The 21,757-nt window shown below is 35.8% G+C and overlaps 2 protein-coding genes and 1 long non-coding RNA gene across 5 annotated transcripts in view; 1 reads left to right on the top strand and 2 right to left on the bottom strand.

Annotated features, from left to right (window-relative positions):
• Positions 1-21,757, bottom strand: part of LOC141909685 (17-beta-hydroxysteroid dehydrogenase 13-like) — a 146,740-nt gene that overhangs the window by 55,334 nt on the left and 69,649 nt on the right. The window contains exon 5 of one of the 2 annotated variants that reach the window (XM_074800254.1): positions 18,026-18,069. The exons of the other annotated variant lie outside the window; for it this stretch is intronic. Within the exon in view, the coding sequence (XP_074656355.1) occupies positions 18,033-18,069 (37 nt within the window). The 3' untranslated portion in view covers positions 18,026-18,032. Of the gene's footprint in view, positions 1-18,025; positions 18,070-21,757 lie in introns of those variants that run through there. 2 annotated transcript variants of the gene reach the window in all.
• On the top strand, positions 590-4,506 carry LOC141909716 (uncharacterized). 2 transcript variants are annotated; one of them, XR_012619775.1, is made up of 5 exons: positions 590-811; positions 1,669-1,760; positions 3,114-3,165; positions 3,327-3,454; positions 4,473-4,506. It is a non-coding gene; the product is annotated as an uncharacterized LOC141909716 (long non-coding RNA). The 2 variants fall into 2 exon arrangements; XR_012619776.1 differs by lacking the exon at positions 3,114-3,165.
• Positions 5,771-7,206, bottom strand: LOC141909904 (uncharacterized). Its single transcript, XM_074800587.1, has 6 exons — positions 7,109-7,206; positions 6,907-7,011; positions 6,420-6,517; positions 6,121-6,196; positions 5,991-6,034; positions 5,771-5,902 (listed from the first exon to the last, which is right to left on the bottom strand). Exons 1-6 carry the CDS (start codon positions 7,204-7,206, stop codon positions 5,793-5,795), a joined length of 531 nt encoding a protein of 176 aa, XP_074656688.1. The 3' UTR covers positions 5,771-5,792.

The following is a 21,757-nucleotide window of genomic DNA, read 5'->3' as shown; positions in this document are numbered from 1 at the left end:
GTAAATACCACAGTCACAGCTGTTAGAATTGAAATAATTGTTATACCTTCTAACTTAAGTAATCATTTTTTTCTATCTTTTAATGTTATTTGAGAATTTAATTTCTATCAACAAATCTATGAAAATTACTATTAATCTATTATCAGATGCAAGCCTTATACTAATAACCTATCTAATTGTGTTATCAGAAAATATATCTAATTCTTCTAATTCTTGATCTGTTGCATCAAGTAATCCATTCCGTAAAAGTTTTGATTCATCACGGCTGTACAAAGTGTCAACTCGCACCTGCCACAACCACCTGCGGCAAGGTGCTTTTCTAAGAAATTCGCAAAGGCCGCTGGGAATATTCCGTGTATCTGTAATGGCTGCCGCTTCAAGCAGTCGGCAAGCCGGCGCGAGCGTTCAATACCGATCCTTAACAGTCGATTATATTTCGAAAATGTATAGTAAGTAAAAACACAATATAGTTGTAATATGTGTGAGTAGTATTTATAATTAATTTCCTCTAAGAATTTACCCGTTTTAATCTCCACCGGCAAGCGAAAATAAACTTAATCTCCATCTTTTAGTCGCGTTGCTACCCGGAAGTAACTCTCAGCTGTTTCACTTTGTTTAGGCCTAAAATCCTCGGAAAATAGTAATAACACTACTCAAAGGGTATTTTACGACATATATGTCCGGGAAGAGTCTACTGCTGATCGGAGCATGCACTTTTTAGCTCCGACTAGCGCTGTGTGTGGCAAAAGCGAGTAGTAGTGTAGGCCTAAAATAGCAGGGAACACTAACAGTTCGTCAGTTGTCGGGTCGAGTAAGTTGGCACAGACAGTCTACTTAGCGATTAGAGCAGCAAATAGTAGTAGGCCTAGGCCCCAATGTCCTGTGGTTTTCTCAGAGAAAGAGACAAAAGGAAAGCCAATTTGTCTTACTTACATGTCATCCTTAGGCCACATGATTGGAATAGGCCTAGCCTATGAAATCACAGGCACTTGAATATGGGCTTTGATAATGGATAAATATTTAATAATTCACCAGCGATATGTTATTCCTGACTTCGATAATCCGCCATGTTTTATAATGAAGTTACCCGTGATGCAACGCGTGCCCCTCGTCTAACTATACTATACAGAAAGGCTGGAAACGCTCCTATCTCCGTAATGCTTAAATCTACCCGCAACTATCGGGACAGCCGAACACTGCCGATGATTGCCGAAGTACGTCCCAAGTGTTAATTTTAATCCTGAAATACAAGGAGCGCCCATAATTTCAATTGTAGATGATTTTTTGGAAATATTGACACTGTTTTAGCTCCGTTAAAGATTTCAACTGGCAACAAAATTGATTTTTGAAAATTTGCGATGCCACTTCGTGGTGTTTTTATCGTAAATTACAATAAATTTTATCATTTTTAACACACCAACAAGGTCAAAGCCCATATTCAAGTGCCTGTGATGAAATTAAAAATTCTTGTCATTCGGGACTGGGACTGTGGGGGGCCGGGTGGCGAGATTCGTCTGACTGGGACTAGCGAAATTTGTCTTTGAGTCTGAGGTGCCATAAGTGAATCAATTTGTAAAAAGAAGCTGTCACAAAAATTATTTCAGCTTTGTGCTAGTCAGTCCCTTGACCTCGATATTTTGTCTAAATTTTTGTTGTTGTACTCATTAGGACATAGCCTACTGGAGATGACATACTGCGATGATGCGATATTTCCAAGAGTTAAATTCAAGTGATGCCGATGTGAAGTAGAAAGGATTGTTGTAAGTAGATTAAGATTTTATTGAAACGTTTACAGCCGCTGACAGTAGAGCGAGCGGGAGGGATTAAACCCGAACATAACTCTACGGTTTAAAAACCATAGAGTTGCCCATTTCCCATCCACTTCTCTACTGTCAGACAAACAGACAGATAGACTGACAGACAGACATAGACAGACAGAATACATTAATATTTAATCGGCTGACAGTAGAGCGAGCGGGAGGGATTAAACCCGAACATAACTCTATGGTTTAAAAACCATAGAGTTGCCCATTTCCCATCCACTTCTCTACTGTCAGACAAACAGACAGATAGACTGACAGACAGACATAGACAAACAGAATACATTAATATTTAATCGGCTGACAGTAGAGCGAGCGGGAGGGATTAAACCCGAACATAACTCTATGGTTTAAAAACCATAGAGTTGCCCATTTCCCATCCACTTCTCTACTGTCAGACAAACAGACAGATAGACTGACAGACAGACATAGACAGACAGAATACATTAATATTTAATCGGCTGACAGTAGAGCGAGCGGGAGGGATTAAACCCGAACATAACTCTATGGTTTAAAAACCATAGAGTTGCCCATTTCCCATCCACTTCTCTACTGTCAGACAAACAGACAGATAGACAGACAGACAGACATAGACAAACAGAATACATTAATATTTAATCGGCTGACAGTAGAGCGAGCGGGAGGGATTAAACCCGAACATAACTCTATGGTTTAAAAACCATAGAGTTGCCCATTTCCCATCCACTTCTCTACTGTCAGACAAACAGACAGATAGACAGCCGTAAATCATGTTACACAAGCAAGACTAATGTATGTTTGCAATATTTAAACATAATTTACAAGAACGTGTGTCTCCATTTTTTTTGTAGAAACCTCCACAAAAACATTTTCGTGTAACGCGGACATCGGTTTTGGACTTAGTACTATACAAACCCTGGTTGATAAACATCAGTTTCGCTCGTGTAACTTTATTTCTCAAGCATGAATAAACACGGACATCCCTATTCATGCTAGCGTGCTTGCTTTCCAAGCCCTGTTCCCCGAACATTCCTAGAGAACGCCAGATATTGACAAATTCAGGCACATGAAAAATTAACATATGCATTTTGGGTGTTATTGTTTGTTCCGGGAAAGTTCTTGGAAACCAAGCACCGAAATCCTTACAAAAGGTTTCCAAATCTGCCACTTCTTCATCTGATAAAAATCTACATGCAGAATACAGTTTGTACATTTGTGCGAACCGTTGAAATAATTCTTGGTATATGAGCTGAATGTCTGGGTAATCTGATAGTACAGATAGTAATTTAACCGGATTATTTATTCCTTTATCAGGGTTTATGTTCAACAGCTTGTTGATATGGTTACCATTGAATGAAAGTGAATGGTAAGCCTGTCTGTCTATCCCAATTTCATGCAGTTTTTCATTGAGCGCTGACTGTAGTGGACCCATTTTTGAGCAAACCTCTTTGTAAATTTCATCTAGCTTTAATTTTCTAGGTCTTATTTGATCTTTCTTTGCCTTTATGTCAGATTTGATTTTATTAGTTTCAGATTCGAGGTTTTTCAAGAACTTATGGCCTGTACTATTGGGTTTGAGACACCTTATGCACTTAAACGCTTCCACAGTGCCATAAATCGAAATGCAGTCAGTGTGGTACGGTGAATCACAAGAGGTACAGTATTCAAAGTTGTTAACATTTCCATTTTCTATTTCCTGTATGACACAAATTGGGGCACCACAATGAAATGGTGAACGTCGCCTCTGATCTGCTCTTTTCAATACATCTATAGTCTCGATATTTTGTGCGAGTATTAATTTCAAATCTTCCAATTCATTTACAAGATTTTGGACTACGTTTGATACACTTTTCCATTTATGGTACAGTTCTGGGTCTCTGTTCCCTAATGTTGAATGGTCGAGATCTTTACATTTGTCTTCGACCATATCATAGATTTTTAGTCCGATTCCTAATGTTATGTGAAGAGGAGGTGGTACTAAGTGTTCTAAATCAAGTGGCCTATACAGCATAGGACCACTAATACTGTGCGATGACGGGCCAATCATGGTTGGTGCCGTCTCGATTAATTTAGAACTTTCGATATAGTGGTTAATACTACGGTTTTGATAAGTGTTCGCGGAATGAGAGGTGCCATCTTTTTTTCTCAGATGATCAAGAGGCACCATGCACTTAAGACATGGATAAGATGCTGTTGAGCCCTGATGACCCATCATTGTGCTTTGATATGCAAGATCCCCGATGAAAAAAGTTCGAGCTTGTATTGTTTTTCCATCTAGAAAAATTGTGAATGGGGTTTCTAATGCCTCTTTTAATGGCCCGAAAATCATCTTCAAGTTTTCAGCATTATCAGTTGCTTCAAAATAACCGACCAATTCACAACTATCGGGGCTATTGGGTGATAGCCCATTAACTATGGAAAAAACCATTTTTGTACTCCCACCCCCCTTATCAATTCCTGTCTTAATCCATATTTCATCGTGAAAGTTTTGATGGAATAAGAGATTTCCAATTTTGTGCAGATGTTCTGCATGTCTTTGAGCTTGTGCGTGAAAATCATCTATGATTACATAGGGCGCAAGTTTTCTTTCGTGTGTACGGGAATTAATCTCTAGGATTTCTTCACCCGCAATGACATAAGGGGCAAATGACATTTCTCTGTTTTTTATTTCAGTTCGAATTTCTGCCACAGTTGGAAATACAGGAATGTCGAAGTTTTTTAAATCTCTCTTCAAATCAAGAAGACGAATCATTGGCATTCGTTGCCTCAACTTAATGTCAACAGCCTGTTTTGGGGTGAGCATGTGGAACAGTTTGATATCAGCTTCACGTAAGGCTGCATTCGTTACCGTCGGATACCTTTTGAAAAATTTGGCGAGTGTACAAGCAGAATCTTGGACGTTACTTTCTGGTGATGATATTCCTTCAACAAAATCTTTCAATTTATCTGCGCGACTATTAAGCGTGTTTCTAGATGCTGACACTGACGGGGTACGGATTACTGGTACATTTGAGTTTAATTGAGATTGTAATGAAGAAATAGTTATATTTTGCTGATTGATTATTTTGTCTTTTTCTGTTATTTGATTTCTCAAAGTTGAAACTTCATTTTCCAATTCAATGATTCTTGTTGAGTCAGACTTTTGCCAGAAATTTGATTCTTCGTCAGTTGTAATGCTTATAGTATCTAAGCATGGCTCTGTCAAAGTTGACTCATCTTTATGGGGTGGAGAATTTATGAACTCCAGTTTTTTTTTACCTAGGCAAATTGAAGTTGAAGATGAGTAAGAGTGAAGAAGATAGAGGCAAAACAATTCATAATTCTAGAGTAATTGATTAATAATCAAATGTATTTTACTACGTCACAATTAAGTGCAAGTTTTTCTATATCTAACTATATCTCAGTGAAATAAATCGTCATAATTGATAAAATTCAGTACATGTATGACATTTGTTATTAATCATTTGAAGCTTGATCTGTTTGTGATTTTATTTGAGTTCATTTCTACACCAGGGCTGGGTTTCAGAGATGTGTGGAAGCAAAATAGTTTCGGAACATTTAGAAAATTGTCAGTTATAACCATGGTTTCTCATTTTCACTATGGTGGTTGTCACACCGATTGAGGATTATTTGGTACTCAGTCTATGAAACCGGGCCCAGGATATTCAAGGTTTTATTTATTCAATCTATTTTCCCAAAAAATATCACTACGTGACTACAACCCCGATATGGATTTTCTAATCCCTAAAATTATGACTTCATCCTGGATTCCCATGAACTGGAACAGAGTATTCCAAAATTTGAATAAGACATGTATCTTTTTATAAGAGTAAGCTTTCTGGATTGAATAACAAATTCAAGGTTACTGAAAATCTAGAACTTACAAATGCATGATCATTCATGTGAAACACGAACCAGAAACCATTCGCAGAAATAAAATGCAATGAATGAATTAAAGGAACAATGAATATCTTAAGGAATTCTTTATTAGTATCATAAAGTCAACAAGAGTTTTTCATGAAATTTAGACTCACAGTTTCTTCTTTTTTGGCCGAACCGTCGTTTTTTCCCGCCAGCGCCAACTTTTGAACCAAGCGATCCACCTGAAAAATAGAAATAGCAATGTTTTTAAAGATCTTTCAATTTCATCCATATGAACTAAAAAATTAATTTTGTTGTTGCTCAACTTACCAGAGTGTTGTGACATTTTGAAGTTGTAGAAGTCGACAAGAAAACTGAAAATATATTTGGAAAAATCAGCTTCATGCAGCTTGGCATTTTTAGACAATTTCTGATTTCTGATTAGTAATAGAATACTTACCGAGCGACGACAAAATGTCTGCAACTGCAACTGTCTGAATTCAAACAGTGAGAGTTGAAGTAGACCGACGAGAAAACTGAAAATATATATCAACTCCGTGTAGTAGGCTTAGTTGTGTGCTTTATAGACAATTTCTGATTAGGAATACTAACTGGAGCGACAACAAAATTTTGAGTAAGGGGCTGAATTCGACGAACTCCAAATTATTTCCAACGAGAAAACTGAAAATATTCCAAAAATCATAGGGTAGTTGTGCATTTTATAGACAATTTCTGATTAGGAAGCTTAGCCCTACTTACCAAAGTGGAAAGATGTCGAGCTTAAGGGTTCGAATTCAAACACCCAAGGCCATTCATCCACCAGCCTACCGACATGCGTAATAGCAATAAAAAAGAAACTGAAAATAATACCGAAAACCCTACTTATTAGACATAAGAGGCCTGGCCTAGATTTGAAAAAATAATACTGGCCCAATGAGTGACCACAGTACTTAGTAATAGTTTGAATAGGCCTTTTGGTATTGTGGTCGATCCGGAAAGTGAAGAAGTGTGCTGGATTGTAAACAGGTAAATAGCCTAATGCGACGAGCTCGCATCTCGAGTGGCCTAAATAATTAGCCATAGCCTACCACGGCCGAGTCGGGTTGAGCTCCACTTGTTCTCCCATCATCGATAGGGAAGGCCGACGTTTTATACATCAAACGAAAGCTAAAAAGCTCATATAGTTCATAGACGAAAATTATAAACGATCCATCGTACTATATTTTCGATATATAAAGTATCTTACCCAAGACTTGTATCGCCCGAGTCGTTAAATTTTCTCTCCACTTTGAAGCGGTCCGGCGGCAAAAGAGTCGCAGGTAAATGGCGTTTAATACCCTTACGAACTAATCTATATACTCAAGAACCTGCTACAGGGGATTGCATCAAGTCAACCTCGTTCGTTTAAGCACACTAAGGGAGCTAGGAAAAACCGTTAGATCGCGTACTTAAGCATTTGGAGCATACGCGCGATGGTCACGTGACCCCGCCGTGGATCAATAATCGCTATTGACAATCGAAGCGAAACGCCGTACAGCCGTGTCATTTCTGTGTCGGTAACATTTTCTATTTCATTACTATTACTTATTCTTTTAATTCTAGGTGGTTCTAATTTACTCAAAGTTGGTTCTGCTAATATCTTATTTTGATATTTACAGGAGATATTAATATAATAATCATCTTTCAAATGATAATAATATTTACCATCTAAAAACTGTAATTCTCTTACTAAATGTCTGGCACCTCTATCATTTACATTATATCCAGATTTTTCAAATATAAGTTTGAAATGGTAAATATATTCATTATATTCTAAATTTTGTTTTACTAAATCTGGATTTTCATTATCAGGATTTATTCTCGATTTAGTTCTTCTAAACTCGTCTGTTGATGGATCTTAAGAATCATTTCACTTCACTCGCTATACTCCGGTATTCCATGAGATGACGTCACTCACTCCTGTAAGTCAGTACGCCATTTTCCTGCTGGTCGGATACACGTGGGTGTAATTGCTGCTCGTTATCTTGGATTTTATTCCACGTTTTTTCGCTTGTGTGACGTTCTGGATTAGTTATATCGTTATCTAGACTTCGTTTCTTTTATTGTGTGCTTCTGTAGCTGTTTTACTCCTCGTGAGTTGATTTTTCTCGATTGTTGTGACAATCGTTTTTCCGTGATGATGGGCAAGTCGGACACTCATCCAGTTATCCCGGATTCGGTCGCTGAGCCTTCCCCGTTTCGGGGCCTCAGATTGATGACCTTCCTGCTCCTGTTAAGGAGAGTAGGGCTAAAATCAAGGATTATAAAATTGATAAGGGAAAATCAAAAATTGCTTCCCGTACACGTGGGAGATGTAGCGCGGCTCAGTCTTCAGCTAGTGGCGCCATCGTACCCAGAAGTCAGCCATCTTGCGCTAGTAATATTAAGTCAAAATGCCAGTGTTGATTTCCCAGCCTCTTCGCCTTCGGGTGATGTTCTTCAACTGATTCTGGACAGGTTAGATGGATTGGGGAAAAGTCGCGGTTTTCTCCCTTTATCGGAGGAAGGAGAAGTGGTTGATCTCCAGGGTCAGTATGATTATGATATTGATGATTCTCAATGCCAGTTGACTGAGAATGATTTGTCTCCACCACGGTCTCAGACTCAATTATCTCAACCGAGTCCGGCTTGCCGGGTTGATCATCCTGTTTTGGGTTCCGACCCTTTTGCGTCTTTGTACTCCGATCGTCAGCCGGGTGAAGATGATGCCATCGTGCCTGACTTATTACATTTCTTCTCCCCAGAGGTCGCTGATGGAAACCCGGTTCGTGCTGATGTCGCCAAGGCACTCAATGCAGGACTCTAAGATAGAGTCTTGGAAAAGTATATGGTTCCCAAGAACGTTGATATGATGGTAGTTCGGCTATAAATTCATTAATTTGGGACAAAATGCGTAAACCATCGCGATTCTCGGATAACTCGATCCAAAAATTGCAGAAACTTCATCTGAAGGGACTGGTGCCGCTGGTTAGAGCTTTTGATTCTTTGCCACAAGGTGCTGACTTGGTGTCACGAAACGAAATGAGACTGCTGCTGGCTGACAGTTTGCGTATCATGTCCTGTCTGTTCACTAAAACATGTATTTTCAGGCGAGAGCAAATTAAAAACAAATTAGCGCCTCCATTCACAAAGTTATGTAATGCATCTCGACCAATTGGTAAAGTGTTCTTGTTTGGCGACGAGCTTAACAAAGAAATCAAAGACATTGCCGACGCAGAATCCATCGGCAAAAAACTGAAGAAAACAGGTTCAACTGCGTTCAGGACTCCTGTAATGCAACAGGGCTTTTACAAACCGATCCGTCATCAGCCGTATAGTATGCCTCCGAATAGATGTGTGTTCAGTAACAATTTTATAGGTCAACGCCTCAGTACTCAGCTCCACAGGGTGGAAACAGAAGTGTATATTCCAACAGCCTACCCGGCTCGGGAGGATGCAGCAAACGGCAACTAAGTCAACCCAAGAAATAACTCGTCATCAGGTAAGAAGGTTCGTAAATACGGCAGGTAATTTTGTAGCTGGTAAATAGCCCTGGCTCATTGAAATTGGGGCAAAATTACTAGTGATCCCTGGATTTTATCCACTGTTCTTGGTTATGATATTGAACTTAACGAATTACCTACCCAAAGGGTTCTGCCGAATAGTGCTCAATATAATCCTAAAATGGAATTATTGGTGGATCAGACTATTTCCAGTCTCCATGAGAAAGGGATATTGGAGGTGTGTGAATACTCTGCAGATAGCTTTATCTCAAACATTTCCCTTACCCCTAAATAGGATGGTACTTACCGCATGATATTAAATTTAAAGTATTTCAATGAATACGTGGAACACCACCGCTTTAAAATGGACACTATAAAGGATGTGTTGGCTTTGACTAAATAGGGATCTTGGTTTACGGTCATTGATTTGAAAGATGCTTACTTTTCAGTACCAGTAAAGCCAGATTGCAAAAAAATTAATTGTCGCGGGCGATAAAACCAAAATAATCAATTATCACGGGGGATAAAACCAAAATAATCAATTGTCGCTGGCGATAAAACCGAAATATTGAATTGTCGCGGGCGACAAAACCGAAAAATGAATTGTCGCGGGCGATAAAACCAAAATAATTAATTGCCGCTGGCGATAAAACCAAAATATTGAATTGTCGCGGGCGACAAAACCAAAAAATGAATTGACGCGGGCGATAAAACCAAAATCTTGAATTGTCGCGGGCGATAAAACCAAAATATTGAATTGTCGCGGGCGACAAAACCAAACTAATTAATTGTCGCGGGCGATAAAACCAAAATAATGAATTGTCGCGGGCGATAAAACCAAAATATTGAATTGTCGCGGGCGACAAAACGAAACTAATGAATTGTCGCGGATGATAAAACCAAAATAATGAATTATGGCTGGCGATAAAACAAAAATATTGAATTGTCGCAGGCGATAAAACCAAAATATTGAAGTGTTGCTGGCGATAAAATTGCGACCAAAAAAAAAATTGGTTTTATCGCCTGCGACAAAAAGAAAATTGAATAATGAATTGTCGCGTGCGACAAAACCAAAATAATAAATTGTCGCGGGCGATAAAACCAAAATAATGAATTGTCGCGGGCGATAAAACCAAAATAATGATTTGTCGCGGGCGACAAAACCAAAATTATTGTTTTGTCACGTTAATTTAGTTTTGTCGTTTTGTCATAATGTCGCCCTCATTTGCATATATGTGTTTTTTTTACGCATGGCCCTTATCAGCCACCATACTAAAGCCTTAAGGTCGCGAAAAACTCGATAAACACTTCAAGCGACACAGCGAATGATCTCCTTTCCCCCACAGCCAACGCTTAACCTAGTAGAGGCTACTAGCCTATGTAGGCCTATGTATATGCGTAGGCCTAACATCCGGACAGATTGGTCGTAGGCCTATTGAATAACAACCCACCTAAATATCGTAAATTTTGTTTTGAAGTTCAATCCAATGAGTCCGTTAATAAACGCAACAATTATGCTCTGTTTGTTTGAGACAGTAAAGCTCAGTACCGGTAGGCCTAAAGCCGCGTCAAACTCGATAAACACTTCAAACGACACAGCGAACGATCCCTTTCCCCCACAGCGAACGCTTACTCCGAATGTCAAGTGTGAGTCCAGCATACGGAAAGGATTGTGTTATTATATACTTGTATTTAGTAAATACCTTGTGCATTTGACAATTATCAATGTGACAAGAAACGTGCGGTAGATTTCGGAAAGACGACTTAGAAAAACATGTCGGCTCTTTGAATGGGGCTCAATTTTCGATGTTTACGGCCCGACAGTGCTTTTGTAACGTTGATTCTTCAAAATTCGCACGGAGTATTTGTAGATCGAACTGAGCTGAATGATATCAGACGGATTGTATCGGCAACAGCCGTAATGTAAAAAAGCCTATGTACTTTTGACAAAAAATGTGTGGAAAAAAATAATAATAATAAATATAGCTGCAAAGCAGCGATAACGGGTTTTCTGCACAGTCTTTGAATTCTGTTCAATGGTTAACACAGTTTTATAAGAGGAAGCTCGACAAACAGTCCATTAGACCTTCTTGAAACCATGGACAACTGGACTTGATGTCCTATTTGACTCTGGAAAATCGACTGTTAGGCGATAATTACTCTTTATGATTTCGACAAAGCATTTGATAAGGTACAACATCAGCCATTACTAAAGAAGGCTATTAGGAAACAGTATCAATAGGTTGCCGAATTGGCTCAGCATTATATCTGAACGAAAACTTGTAGCCGAAATCAACGGAACGCCTCATCTTGGAATAAGTCGGTCTAACTACTGGAGTCACGCAAGGTAGTATACTAAGTCGTCTTCTAATGTCCTGACAAATGACATACACAGTAATCCAAAATATACCAGACCGAGTAAATTTCCAAAACGACCTTAACACGCTGTTCGACCAAAAAACTTAATGATCCGACAAGAAAATCTTGTACGCTTTTTGTTTGAACCAAAACTTTTCTTCATTCTGAAAGCTATGTCATTGTTGAAATGAAAAACTCTTTGTCCCGGCAAAAAATTTGGTGGAGCGAAAACAATTTTTTCGTGAATGAAAAAAAAATTCTGTTCGATTGAACAAAATACTTAATACTTTTGGTTCGGAGAAAAAACTTTTTACAATATACTTGTTCGAACGAAAAACTTAATGTTCTGACAAGAAAATTCTGTTGAAATTTAAACGATTCTGTTAGATCGAACGATTGTTCGAACGAAAAAATCTTTTGTTTCAACAAAATAGTTCAACTTTGTTCTAACGATTTTTGAAATTGGTTGAATCGAACAGAATATTATTGGTTCGAACTAAATAAATTTTGTTCCGTAGAAAGAATTTACAAGCGAAAGGTCTTTTGAACGAGAAAAAAGATATTTCTGGGGCTCCGCAGTAACTCAAAGCCGGACATGGGTTGGCCTTGTGACGCGATGCGATCCTCGCGTTGCATCGCAAGTTTCGGTGCAAATCGGTTGCGATACGATTGTCAGCGACTGTGTGCGACTAGTTTCTGCCAGTCGCAAGAGCACGTAGGTCGGTTGTGACAGTCGTGTCGCGTTGCAGAAAGTAGAACACGTGCGACTCCTTGTCACTGGCGTTGCTGACAGTCACAACCTGTCGCAAGGGAGCGTAGGTCGATGAATCGTTGCGACACAATCGTCGCTGGCGGTTGCAGTGAATGGCCTCGCAGTGAGTCACAAGCCATCGCAAGGCCGACCCACCCTCGGCTTAAGTCATAGGAATTAAGGAAATACCAGTTTCATTTATGATGAAAAGTCTGGCTTATAAAGCTGTCTGCTCAGAAGAAATTTTCAAAAAAATCTTCATTTTTGTCAATAAAATTGATAATTGTGATTGATCGTTTAAGTCAGAACCAGTAAATCACTAATTAACATGCACTTTAATAAACCTGACTCCTCCTTTACAGTGAACTTAGCTTTAACCGCCTAACATCCGGACAGATTGGTCGTGGGCCTATTGAATAACAACCCTCCTAAATGTCGAAAATTTTGTTTTGAAGTTCAATCCAATGAGTCCGTTAATAAACGCAACAATTATACTGTGTTTGTTTGAGACAGTAAAGCTCAATACCGGTAGGCCTAAAGCCACGTAAAACTCGATAAACACTTCAAGCGACAAAGCGAACGATCTCCTTTCCCCCACAGCGAACGCTTACTCCAAATTTCAAGTGTGACTCCAGCATACGGAAAGGAGTGTGTTATATACTTGTATTTAGTAAATACCTGGTGCAGTTGACAATGATCGGTATGTACTGTAGGAAATATAGAGTATTGATGGTATTTATATAGAGGTTGAGGCCCGCGGCCGAATAAAGTAATTAAGTAATAAAGTAATATTATTTTATTTTGATACCTCGTCGACATAACAGCTTTTCTCCGCTCTATCTCTTCGGCGTGTTTACTTTAGGCCTACGACTCCCCGGTACACTCATGATTTATCTTAGTAAATACACGGTTAATTTGATAAAGAAAAATAGGTATAGTTTTAAAAAAAATGTTTGATAAAATTTACTTTGGAGAAACTGGTCGTGATTTAAAAAGACGTCGTGTCTTTTAAATATTTTAGATTTAATAAATAAATTCTTGTTTTTAAATTCTTTTAATCTGTAAATAGTGGGATTTTATCTTATCATCCGTTCACCACGTTTGAGTGTGGTTATCGTTCTGAAATACTTAATACTTTCGGTTCGGAGAAAAAACTTTTTTCAATATACTTGTTCGAACGAAAAACTTATTGTTCTGACAAGAAAATTCTGTTCAAATTAAAACCATTCTGTTCAATTGAATGATTGTTCGAACGAAAAACCTTTCGTTTGGACAAAAGAAAGTTTGTTCAACTTTGTTCTAACGATTTTTTTCAAATTGGTTCAATTGTATAGAATATTATTGGTTCGAACGAAATAAATTTTGTTCCGACGAAAGAATTTTCAAGCGAAAGGTCTTTTGAACGAAAAAAAAGATATTTCTGATGCTCTGCAGTAACTTAAAGCCAGACGTAGGTTGTTCTTGTGACACGATGCGATCCTCGCGTTGCATCGCAAGTTTCGATGCAAGTCGCTTGCAATACGATTGTGTGCGACTAGTTTCTGCCAGTCGCAAGAGCGCGTCGGTTGGTTGTGACAGTCGTGTCGCGTCGCAGAAAGTAGAACACGTACGACTCCATGTGACTGGCGTTGCTGAAAGATGAGGACTGAGTTTCAAGTCGTCAAAACGTCACGATATGTCGACATATTCATGTCGAATTGATGCGATATATCGACATAAATATGGCGACTTGTCGAGTTGGAACGCAACAACTCGAGGCCCTTTATCGCTTCCGTAGATCTTTCATTAAGTAGGATCACTTGAATGATCGCTTTAATATCACTTTTAAAAAAAAGGAATCTGCCAAAATGACCTTAATATTCGACACTACATCTACGGAAGCGATAAGGGGCCTCGAGATGACGCGTTCCAACTCGACAAGTCGCCATATTATTGTCGACTTGACGCGATATATCGCGTCAAGTCAACATGAATATGTCGATATATCGTGACGTTTTGACGACATATTTCGTTTTCTCAACCATTTTCCTCACGACAAGTCGACATATTCATGACGACTTGAAACTCAGTCGTCATATTACTGGCGTCCTCATCTTACATTTAGACATGTCTTCAAATGACGGCTTGTCCCGTGGAAAATGAGCAAATAAGCGAAATTTGTCGTGAAAACGTCACGATATGTAGACATATTCATGTGGACTTGACACGATATATCGCAATATATCGACATAAATATGGCGACTTGTCGAGTTTGAACGCGACAACTCGAGGCCCTTTATCGCTTACGAACTATATCAGATTATTCGACTTCAAAATAGGCGAAAGCATCAGTCTTTATTACGTTATTAATTGGCCTAATTATTCAAATGCTAATAATATAGGCGACAAAACCAAAAAAATTAATTGTCGCGGGCCATAAAACCAAAATAGTCCATTGTCGCTGGCGATTAAACCAAAATATTGAATTGTCGCGGACGACAAAACCAAAAAAATGAATTGTCGCGGGCGATAAAACCAAAGTAATGAATTGTCACGGGCGACAAAACCAAAATATTCAATTGTCGCGGGCAACAAAACGAAACTAATGAATTGTCACGGGCGATAAAACCAAAATAATAAATTGTCGCAGACGATAAAACCAAAAAAATGAATTGTCGCGGGCGATAAAACCAAAATCATGAATTGTCGCAGGTGACAAAACCAAAATATTCAATTGTCGCGGGCGACAAAACCAAACTAATGAATTGTCGCGGGCGATAAAACCAAAATAATGAATTGTCGCAGGCGATAAAACCAAAATATTGAAGTGTCGCAGGCGATAAAACCGCGACAAAAAGAAAAAAAATTGTCACGGGCGATAAAACCAAAATAATGAATTGTCGCGGGCGATAAAACCAAAATATTGAATTGTCGTGGGCGACAAATCCAAAAATTGAATTGTCGCGGGCGATAAAACCAAAATATTGAATTGTCGTGGGCGACAAATCCAAAAATTGAATTGTCGCGGGCGATAAAACCAAAATATTGAATTGTCGTGGGCGACAAATCCAAAAATTGAATTGTCGCGGGCGATAAAACCAAAATCTTGAAATGTCGCTATTGTCGCGTGCGACAAAACCAAAATAATGAATTGTCGCGGGCGATAAAACCAAAATAATGAATTGTCGCGGGCGATAAAACCAAAATATTGAATTGTCACGGGCGACAAAACCAAAATATTCAATTGTCGCGGGCAACAAAACCAAACTAATGAATTGTCGCAGGCGATAAAACCAAAATAATAAATTGTCGCGGGCGATAAAACCAAAATATTGAATTGTCACGGGCGACAAAACCAAAATATTCAATTGTCGCGGGCAACAAAACCAAACTAATGAATTGTCGCGGGCGATAAAACCAAAATAATAAATTGTCGCAGACGATAAAACCAAAAAAATGAATTGTCGCGGGCGATAAAACCAAAATCATGAATTGTCGCGGGCGACAAAACCAAAATATTCAATTGTCGCGGGCGACAAAACCAAACTAATGAATTGTCGCGGGCGATAAAACCAAAATAATGAATTGTCGCATGCGATAAAACAAAAATATTGAAGTGTCGCAGGCGATAAAACCGCGACAAAAAGAAAAAAAATTGTTGCGGGCGATAAAACCAAAATAATGAATTGTCGCGAGCGATAAAACCAAAATATTGAATTGTCGTGGGCGACAAATCCAAAAATTGAATTGTCGCGGGCGATAAAACCAAAATCTTGAATTGTCGCGGGCGATAAAACCAAAATAATGAATTGTCGCGGGCGATAAAACCAAAATATTGTTTTATCGCGGGTGATAAAACCAAAAATATTGTTTTGTCGCGGGTGACAAAACCAAATTAATGAATTGTCGCGGGCGATAAAACCAAAATAATGAATTGTCGCTGGCGATAAAACCAAAATAATGAATTGTCGCGGGCGACAAAACCAAAATTATTGATTTGTCGCGTTATTTTAGTTTTGTCGTTTTTTCATAATGTCGCCCTCATTTGCATATACGTGTTTTTTTACGCACGGCCCTTATCAGCCACCATACTAAAGCCTTTAGGTCGCGTACTCGATAAACACTTCAAGCGACACAGCGAACGATCTCCTTTCTCCCACAGCGAACGCTTAACCTAGTAAAGGCTACTAGCCTATGTAGGCCTAACATCCGGACAGATTGGTCGTAGGCCTATTGAATAACAACCCACCTAAATATCGTAAATTTTTTTTTGAAGTTCAATCCAATGAGTCCGTTAATAAACGCAACAATTGTACTGTGTTTGTTTGATACAGTAAAGCTCAGTACCGGTAGGCCTAAAGCCGCGTCAAACTCGATAAACACTTCAAGCGACACAGCGAACGATCCCTTTCCCCCACAGCGAACGCTTACTCCGAATGTCAAGCGTGAGTCCAGCATACGGATAGGAGTGTGTTATATACTTGTATTTAGTAAATACCTTGTGCATTTGACAATGATCGGTATGTACTGTAGGAAATATAGAGTATTGATATAGAGGTTGAAGCCCGCGGCCGAATAAAGTAATATATTCTTTTATTTTGATACCTCGTCGACATAACAGCTTTTCTCCGCTATATCTCTTCGGCGTGTTTACTTTAGGCCTACGATTCCCCGGTACACTAAAGATTTATCTTAGTAAATACACGGTTAATTCGGTAAAGAAAAATAGGTATTGTTATACTAACTCCTTGAAACCCGCAGCCAAATCACTGGTAGTAATAAATTAATTTGTACTCGATTTGATTCTCATGATGAGGAGAAACTCGCAGCTGATCCCCGGAACGACGATGTAGTAACACACGTCGATTCGTCGATGTTTACGGCTCGACAGTGCTTTTAAAATCTAAAGTAGTAAATTTCCAGTGTATCGGTAATATGATTTGATGAGGAAATGGGCTATTGTTAAAATCACTGTTTGAAGACCGCGACTGAATGTGAAGTCTGCGGCAATAAATTAGTTCATTTATACTTGAATTGATAATCGAAGTGACAGTTGGCCTGCGGGTTGATTTCGGGATGACGACACGAAAAACATGTCGCCCCATTGAATGGGGCTAAATTTTCGATGTTTACGGCCAGACAGCGCTTTTGTAACGATGATTCGTGAAAAAACACGCGGGCTATTTGTAGATCTCAGTGTGCTGAACGATATTATATGGATTGTATATGAAACAGCGGTAAGGTAACAAAGCCTATGTTCTTTTGGTAAAAATAGTGTGGAAGAAAATAATAATAATAATAATCACGCGGATATCAATAGGGTTTTCTGTGAAATAACAGAAAACCCTAATAATAATAAGAAACACGCGAATCTCAATAGGGTTTTCTGTGATGTAACAGAAAACCCTAATAATCACGCGGATATCAATAGGGTTTTCTGTGATGTAACAGAAAACCCTAATTACCTTTCAAATTCCTATAATAATCACCATCTAAATATTTTAAATCTTTTACTAAATAATTCATACCTTTATTTGTTATATTGAAACCAGATCTTTTTAACATTATTATCTTTTAACGTTATTTCTGGATGTTGATTTTCAATATCTATTCTCGATTTAGCTCCTCTAATATATTCATCTGTTGATGGGGCTTTAGAACCAGGAACAACTTCTGGTAAATTAGTATTTAAATTTTGTTTTATTATCGTTACTATAACTTGTTTCACCAAAATCAGGCGGTTGTTCATCACTTATACCAGGTTCATCTAAAGGATCCATTGTAAAATCTTCTCAACCTTCTGCCATTTACATAATAAAAAAAATTAAAATATAATATTCCTCCGATTACAATTCCTATACAAGTTAAAGCTAATTTAGCATTTTCATGGGATTTATTGCCATCATTTAGTTTAATTATATCATGGTGAATATTATCAGTTTTAATATTTTCTGATGTATTATAATCCGGTTTAGAATCATTATTCAATTTAATATTCTTAGTTTTAGTTTCAGTTGATTGAATATGTTTTTTATTTTTTTCACCTTCCATTAATTTTGGAGCAGTGATAATCTGTTTATTTATATCATTTAATCCAAATGAATTATTTATTGTTGCAGTTTTAATTAGATTATTGTAACCAATTATGTTTCCCATCTTTAATACTAAATCATTAGAAATAATTAATAGATTAGGACCTATACAATAATTTAATCTGATATGTGATTTATCTAAATAATTTTGATATCTTACAATGTTTTCTGGAATCGATCTATTTTTATCATTATGAATGGAATCTTCAAATAATACTTTGAATTGTTTCTGCGCATCAAATGAAGTGTTATCATTTCCAACTGTTGGGGATCTTGTTTCAACTTGCGCACCTAAAATACATATCAAATAAGTTCTAATTGATTGATTTATTCTTTGTAATTCATTCCAATTTAGTGTTCTTATATCTGAATTTGTCATTATTTTTCCAAATTCTTTAGTATATAATATTCCTAATCCACCCATTGTTCCAATTTTTGCTCTCAAATCTTTATTTGAATTAATATTAAATTCATTACATATTTTATAAAACTTAGAAAGATTAACATTATTATTTAGTTCTTTAAGATATTTTGAACCTGGTAAAGGACATTCTAATTCATCTAATATTAATTTTATTTGAAAATAAATATGAAATCTAAAGAGTGATAACATCAATGGTAAACTTGGTTTGTTTAAATGATCATTCCAACTTATTCCACATCCTGTTGTTGCGCAATAAACAGCAAAATTTAATTGGTTCTGCCAATACTTCATATTAGATTTTACTAACCATTGTTTTGCCTCATTTAAATTTTTAAAATTAATTGTATACACATGAAATATATTTTCCATCTTTACATGAAAATTATTACTTTCAGTAACATAAATATATAAATCAATAAATGAATTTAAAACTTCATTTCTATATGAAATATCTTTATTAAAATCTATTGCAGGAATATTATATTTAATTGATTTATTATATTGGAAAGCTTTTGGAAAACTATCTACCATTTATATAATTAAAAAATTAATAATTTATTAATTCTTTTAATAATATATCTTGTTCTTCAACTGTTATATGACCATTTCAACTTATTATATAATCTAGTGAATTTTTTAATTTATTAATTTCTTTTATATTAGTTTTAATTTTTTCTTTATTACTTTTTATATTTAATTTTAACTTATGCCGGTTAAAACACTCGATGATAATCCTAACACACCAATTGATATAGCTAAAGGTGTTAATGGACTGAATATTGCTAGAAATGTTATTACAGAACTAATTATAACCGAACCACTTATAATCAAATAATATATAATTTTACTTTTTAAATATTTTTTCTTTTTTATCTTTAAGTCTCTTTCAAATTCTAATATTTGTTTTTCTAAATATGTTTTTAATTTAGTTTTATTTATATCATGAGGAATAATATCAATATTATCATCCATTTATTTGTCAAAAAAGTTACTAATTAGTAAATCTATACGCTACAAATATAACAATAACTGTTCCACCTAAAATCCATATTATTTCATATTTCTTCTGTTCATTACTTGGGGTATAATAATCTGATATTGTAGGTTTATGTAGATGTAATTTTTCTTCATTGGTTACCGCGTTATAATAACTCATTGCATCATCAACTGATTGAAAATCTCTATGTGAAATCTTCTGATCATATAATTCTTTGTTAATATAATCCATATAGTTTTGTCTCTTTTCTCTATATTCTTCTGCTGCTTTATTATATTTCTCTAATGCTAAGTTATGTCTTTTTTGTTCTGTTAATGATCCATTTTTATCAATATGCTTAAATAAATAACCACCACCAGTAAATGCTAAAGCGTTAACAATTGCCGATCCTATAATAGTTATAACTGCAGAAGCCATTTTATTTAGCAAAATAATTATGTATTTATATGGGAGGAATATATTTTTGTTTTTCCAAATAATCAATAGTTAAATTAGATAAAGTAACTGCTAATGTTAATTTTAAAATATCATTTATATCAAATCTATCAACATTAACACTTCCCATTTTAAATACTTTTTTTAATACCATTGAATAACCAACAGTTCCAACTGATAGTAATGCTCCATTATATAATCCAGTTATTATCCACTTATTATCACTCATTTATTAATCAAAAAAATTAACATCTTTAAAATATTTAGTTATCTTAGTGATGATTATTTCAACATTTATTTCATTACTAGTTTCATTTGTATATATTTCAATTATTATTTTTTTAATATCATCTATAATAAAATCTTCATCTAATTCATAAAATCTTAAAGATTCTCTAATTAAATTAGTAATCTTTTCTACATTTAAAGTTTCTTTATCTATTGTTGTTTCATACTCAAATGTTGTTTCATTAGAAAATGCAATATTTTTAATATGTATAATAATACATCAGTAATGTTAAATTTCATTTCTTTCTCACGTTTAAAATCAAATCCAAAACATATACTCGGTCCAACAGTTATATTCATTTATATACTGAAAAAATTACTCTACATCTCATAACTAATTCATATATCACAGGAAAGTTATTTAAATCAATTAAATAACCATTATGATTTCTTATTTCTATTTTGAAATTATTGAAATGTGGAATGCAAGGTTTAAAATCACATTCTGTTAAATTATAATTTATTTGCGTCCCAAATTTTTTAACATTTTTTAATGGTAAAATTTTTAGTATACTAGAAATACATGTTGTATCTTTAGTTGCTTTAAATGTTTTTGTAGGATCAATTAAATTGCAATAAATATAAAAGTGTGTTAAAGGCATTAAATTTGATCTACCTTCTGCGTTTACTGTAACAATATCTGGGTTAATTCCTAACAGTTAAGCTAGAGGTTTTCTTACTGTAAATTTAAATTGTTCTTCATGAGCCAACCTAATCTTTATTTTATTATAAATATCACTTTTTGAAAATCTAATACTAAATCCGGAATCCTAACTTCCTAATTAAGCTCGAGCTTTTCTATTAATTTCTTGTGCTAATGTATCTAAATTATATAATCCTGGTTTTAAATATATAAAAACCATTTATTCCTTTTTTTGTAAAAGATTGAAAAAATTAAATGTTCTAGACTTTTATCCGATATATTGTAAAATGAGTTACATAAATTTATATTTAATAATTTTAAATCAACACAATTCTTAAATTCTCTATCTAATTGTATTAGTAAATTATGTGATTTATAATTTAAAAGTTTTCTAGAATCAACAAATCTTCTGTATTCTTTTATTTCTACCATTATTTATAACATAAAAAAATTACCGCTCATCACTAAAATTTAATTTTAATAAAATCTTTCCTAAATAAATGGATGAGAAGATACCATGCGAAATTTGTGGTGAACTTCTAAGAAAAAGTAATATGGCTCGACATATGAAAAAACATGATGAAAATTATAAACTTCCTAAAATAAACT

This window comes from Tubulanus polymorphus, chromosome 8, assembly GCF_964204645.1.
Source record: "Tubulanus polymorphus chromosome 8, tnTubPoly1.2, whole genome shotgun sequence".
Taxonomy (NCBI): Eukaryota; Metazoa; Nemertea; class Palaeonemertea; order Tubulaniformes; family Tubulanidae; genus Tubulanus; species Tubulanus polymorphus.
This window is presented reverse-complemented; position numbering and strand designations above follow the sequence as displayed.

Coding starts and splice junctions, on each gene's coding strand:
- LOC141909904 (XM_074800587.1), bottom strand. CDS start 7,206: ATGACACGGCTGTACGGCGTTTCGCTTCGATTGTCAATAGCGATTATT. Junction 6,035..6,120: donor AGACATTTTGTCGTCGCTCG/GTAAGTATTCTA, acceptor ATATATTTTCAG/TTTTCTTGTCGACTTCTACA. Junction 5,903..5,990: donor CAAAATGTCACAACACTCTG/GTAAGTTGAGCA, acceptor TCTATTTTTCAG/GTGGATCGCTTGGTTCAAAA.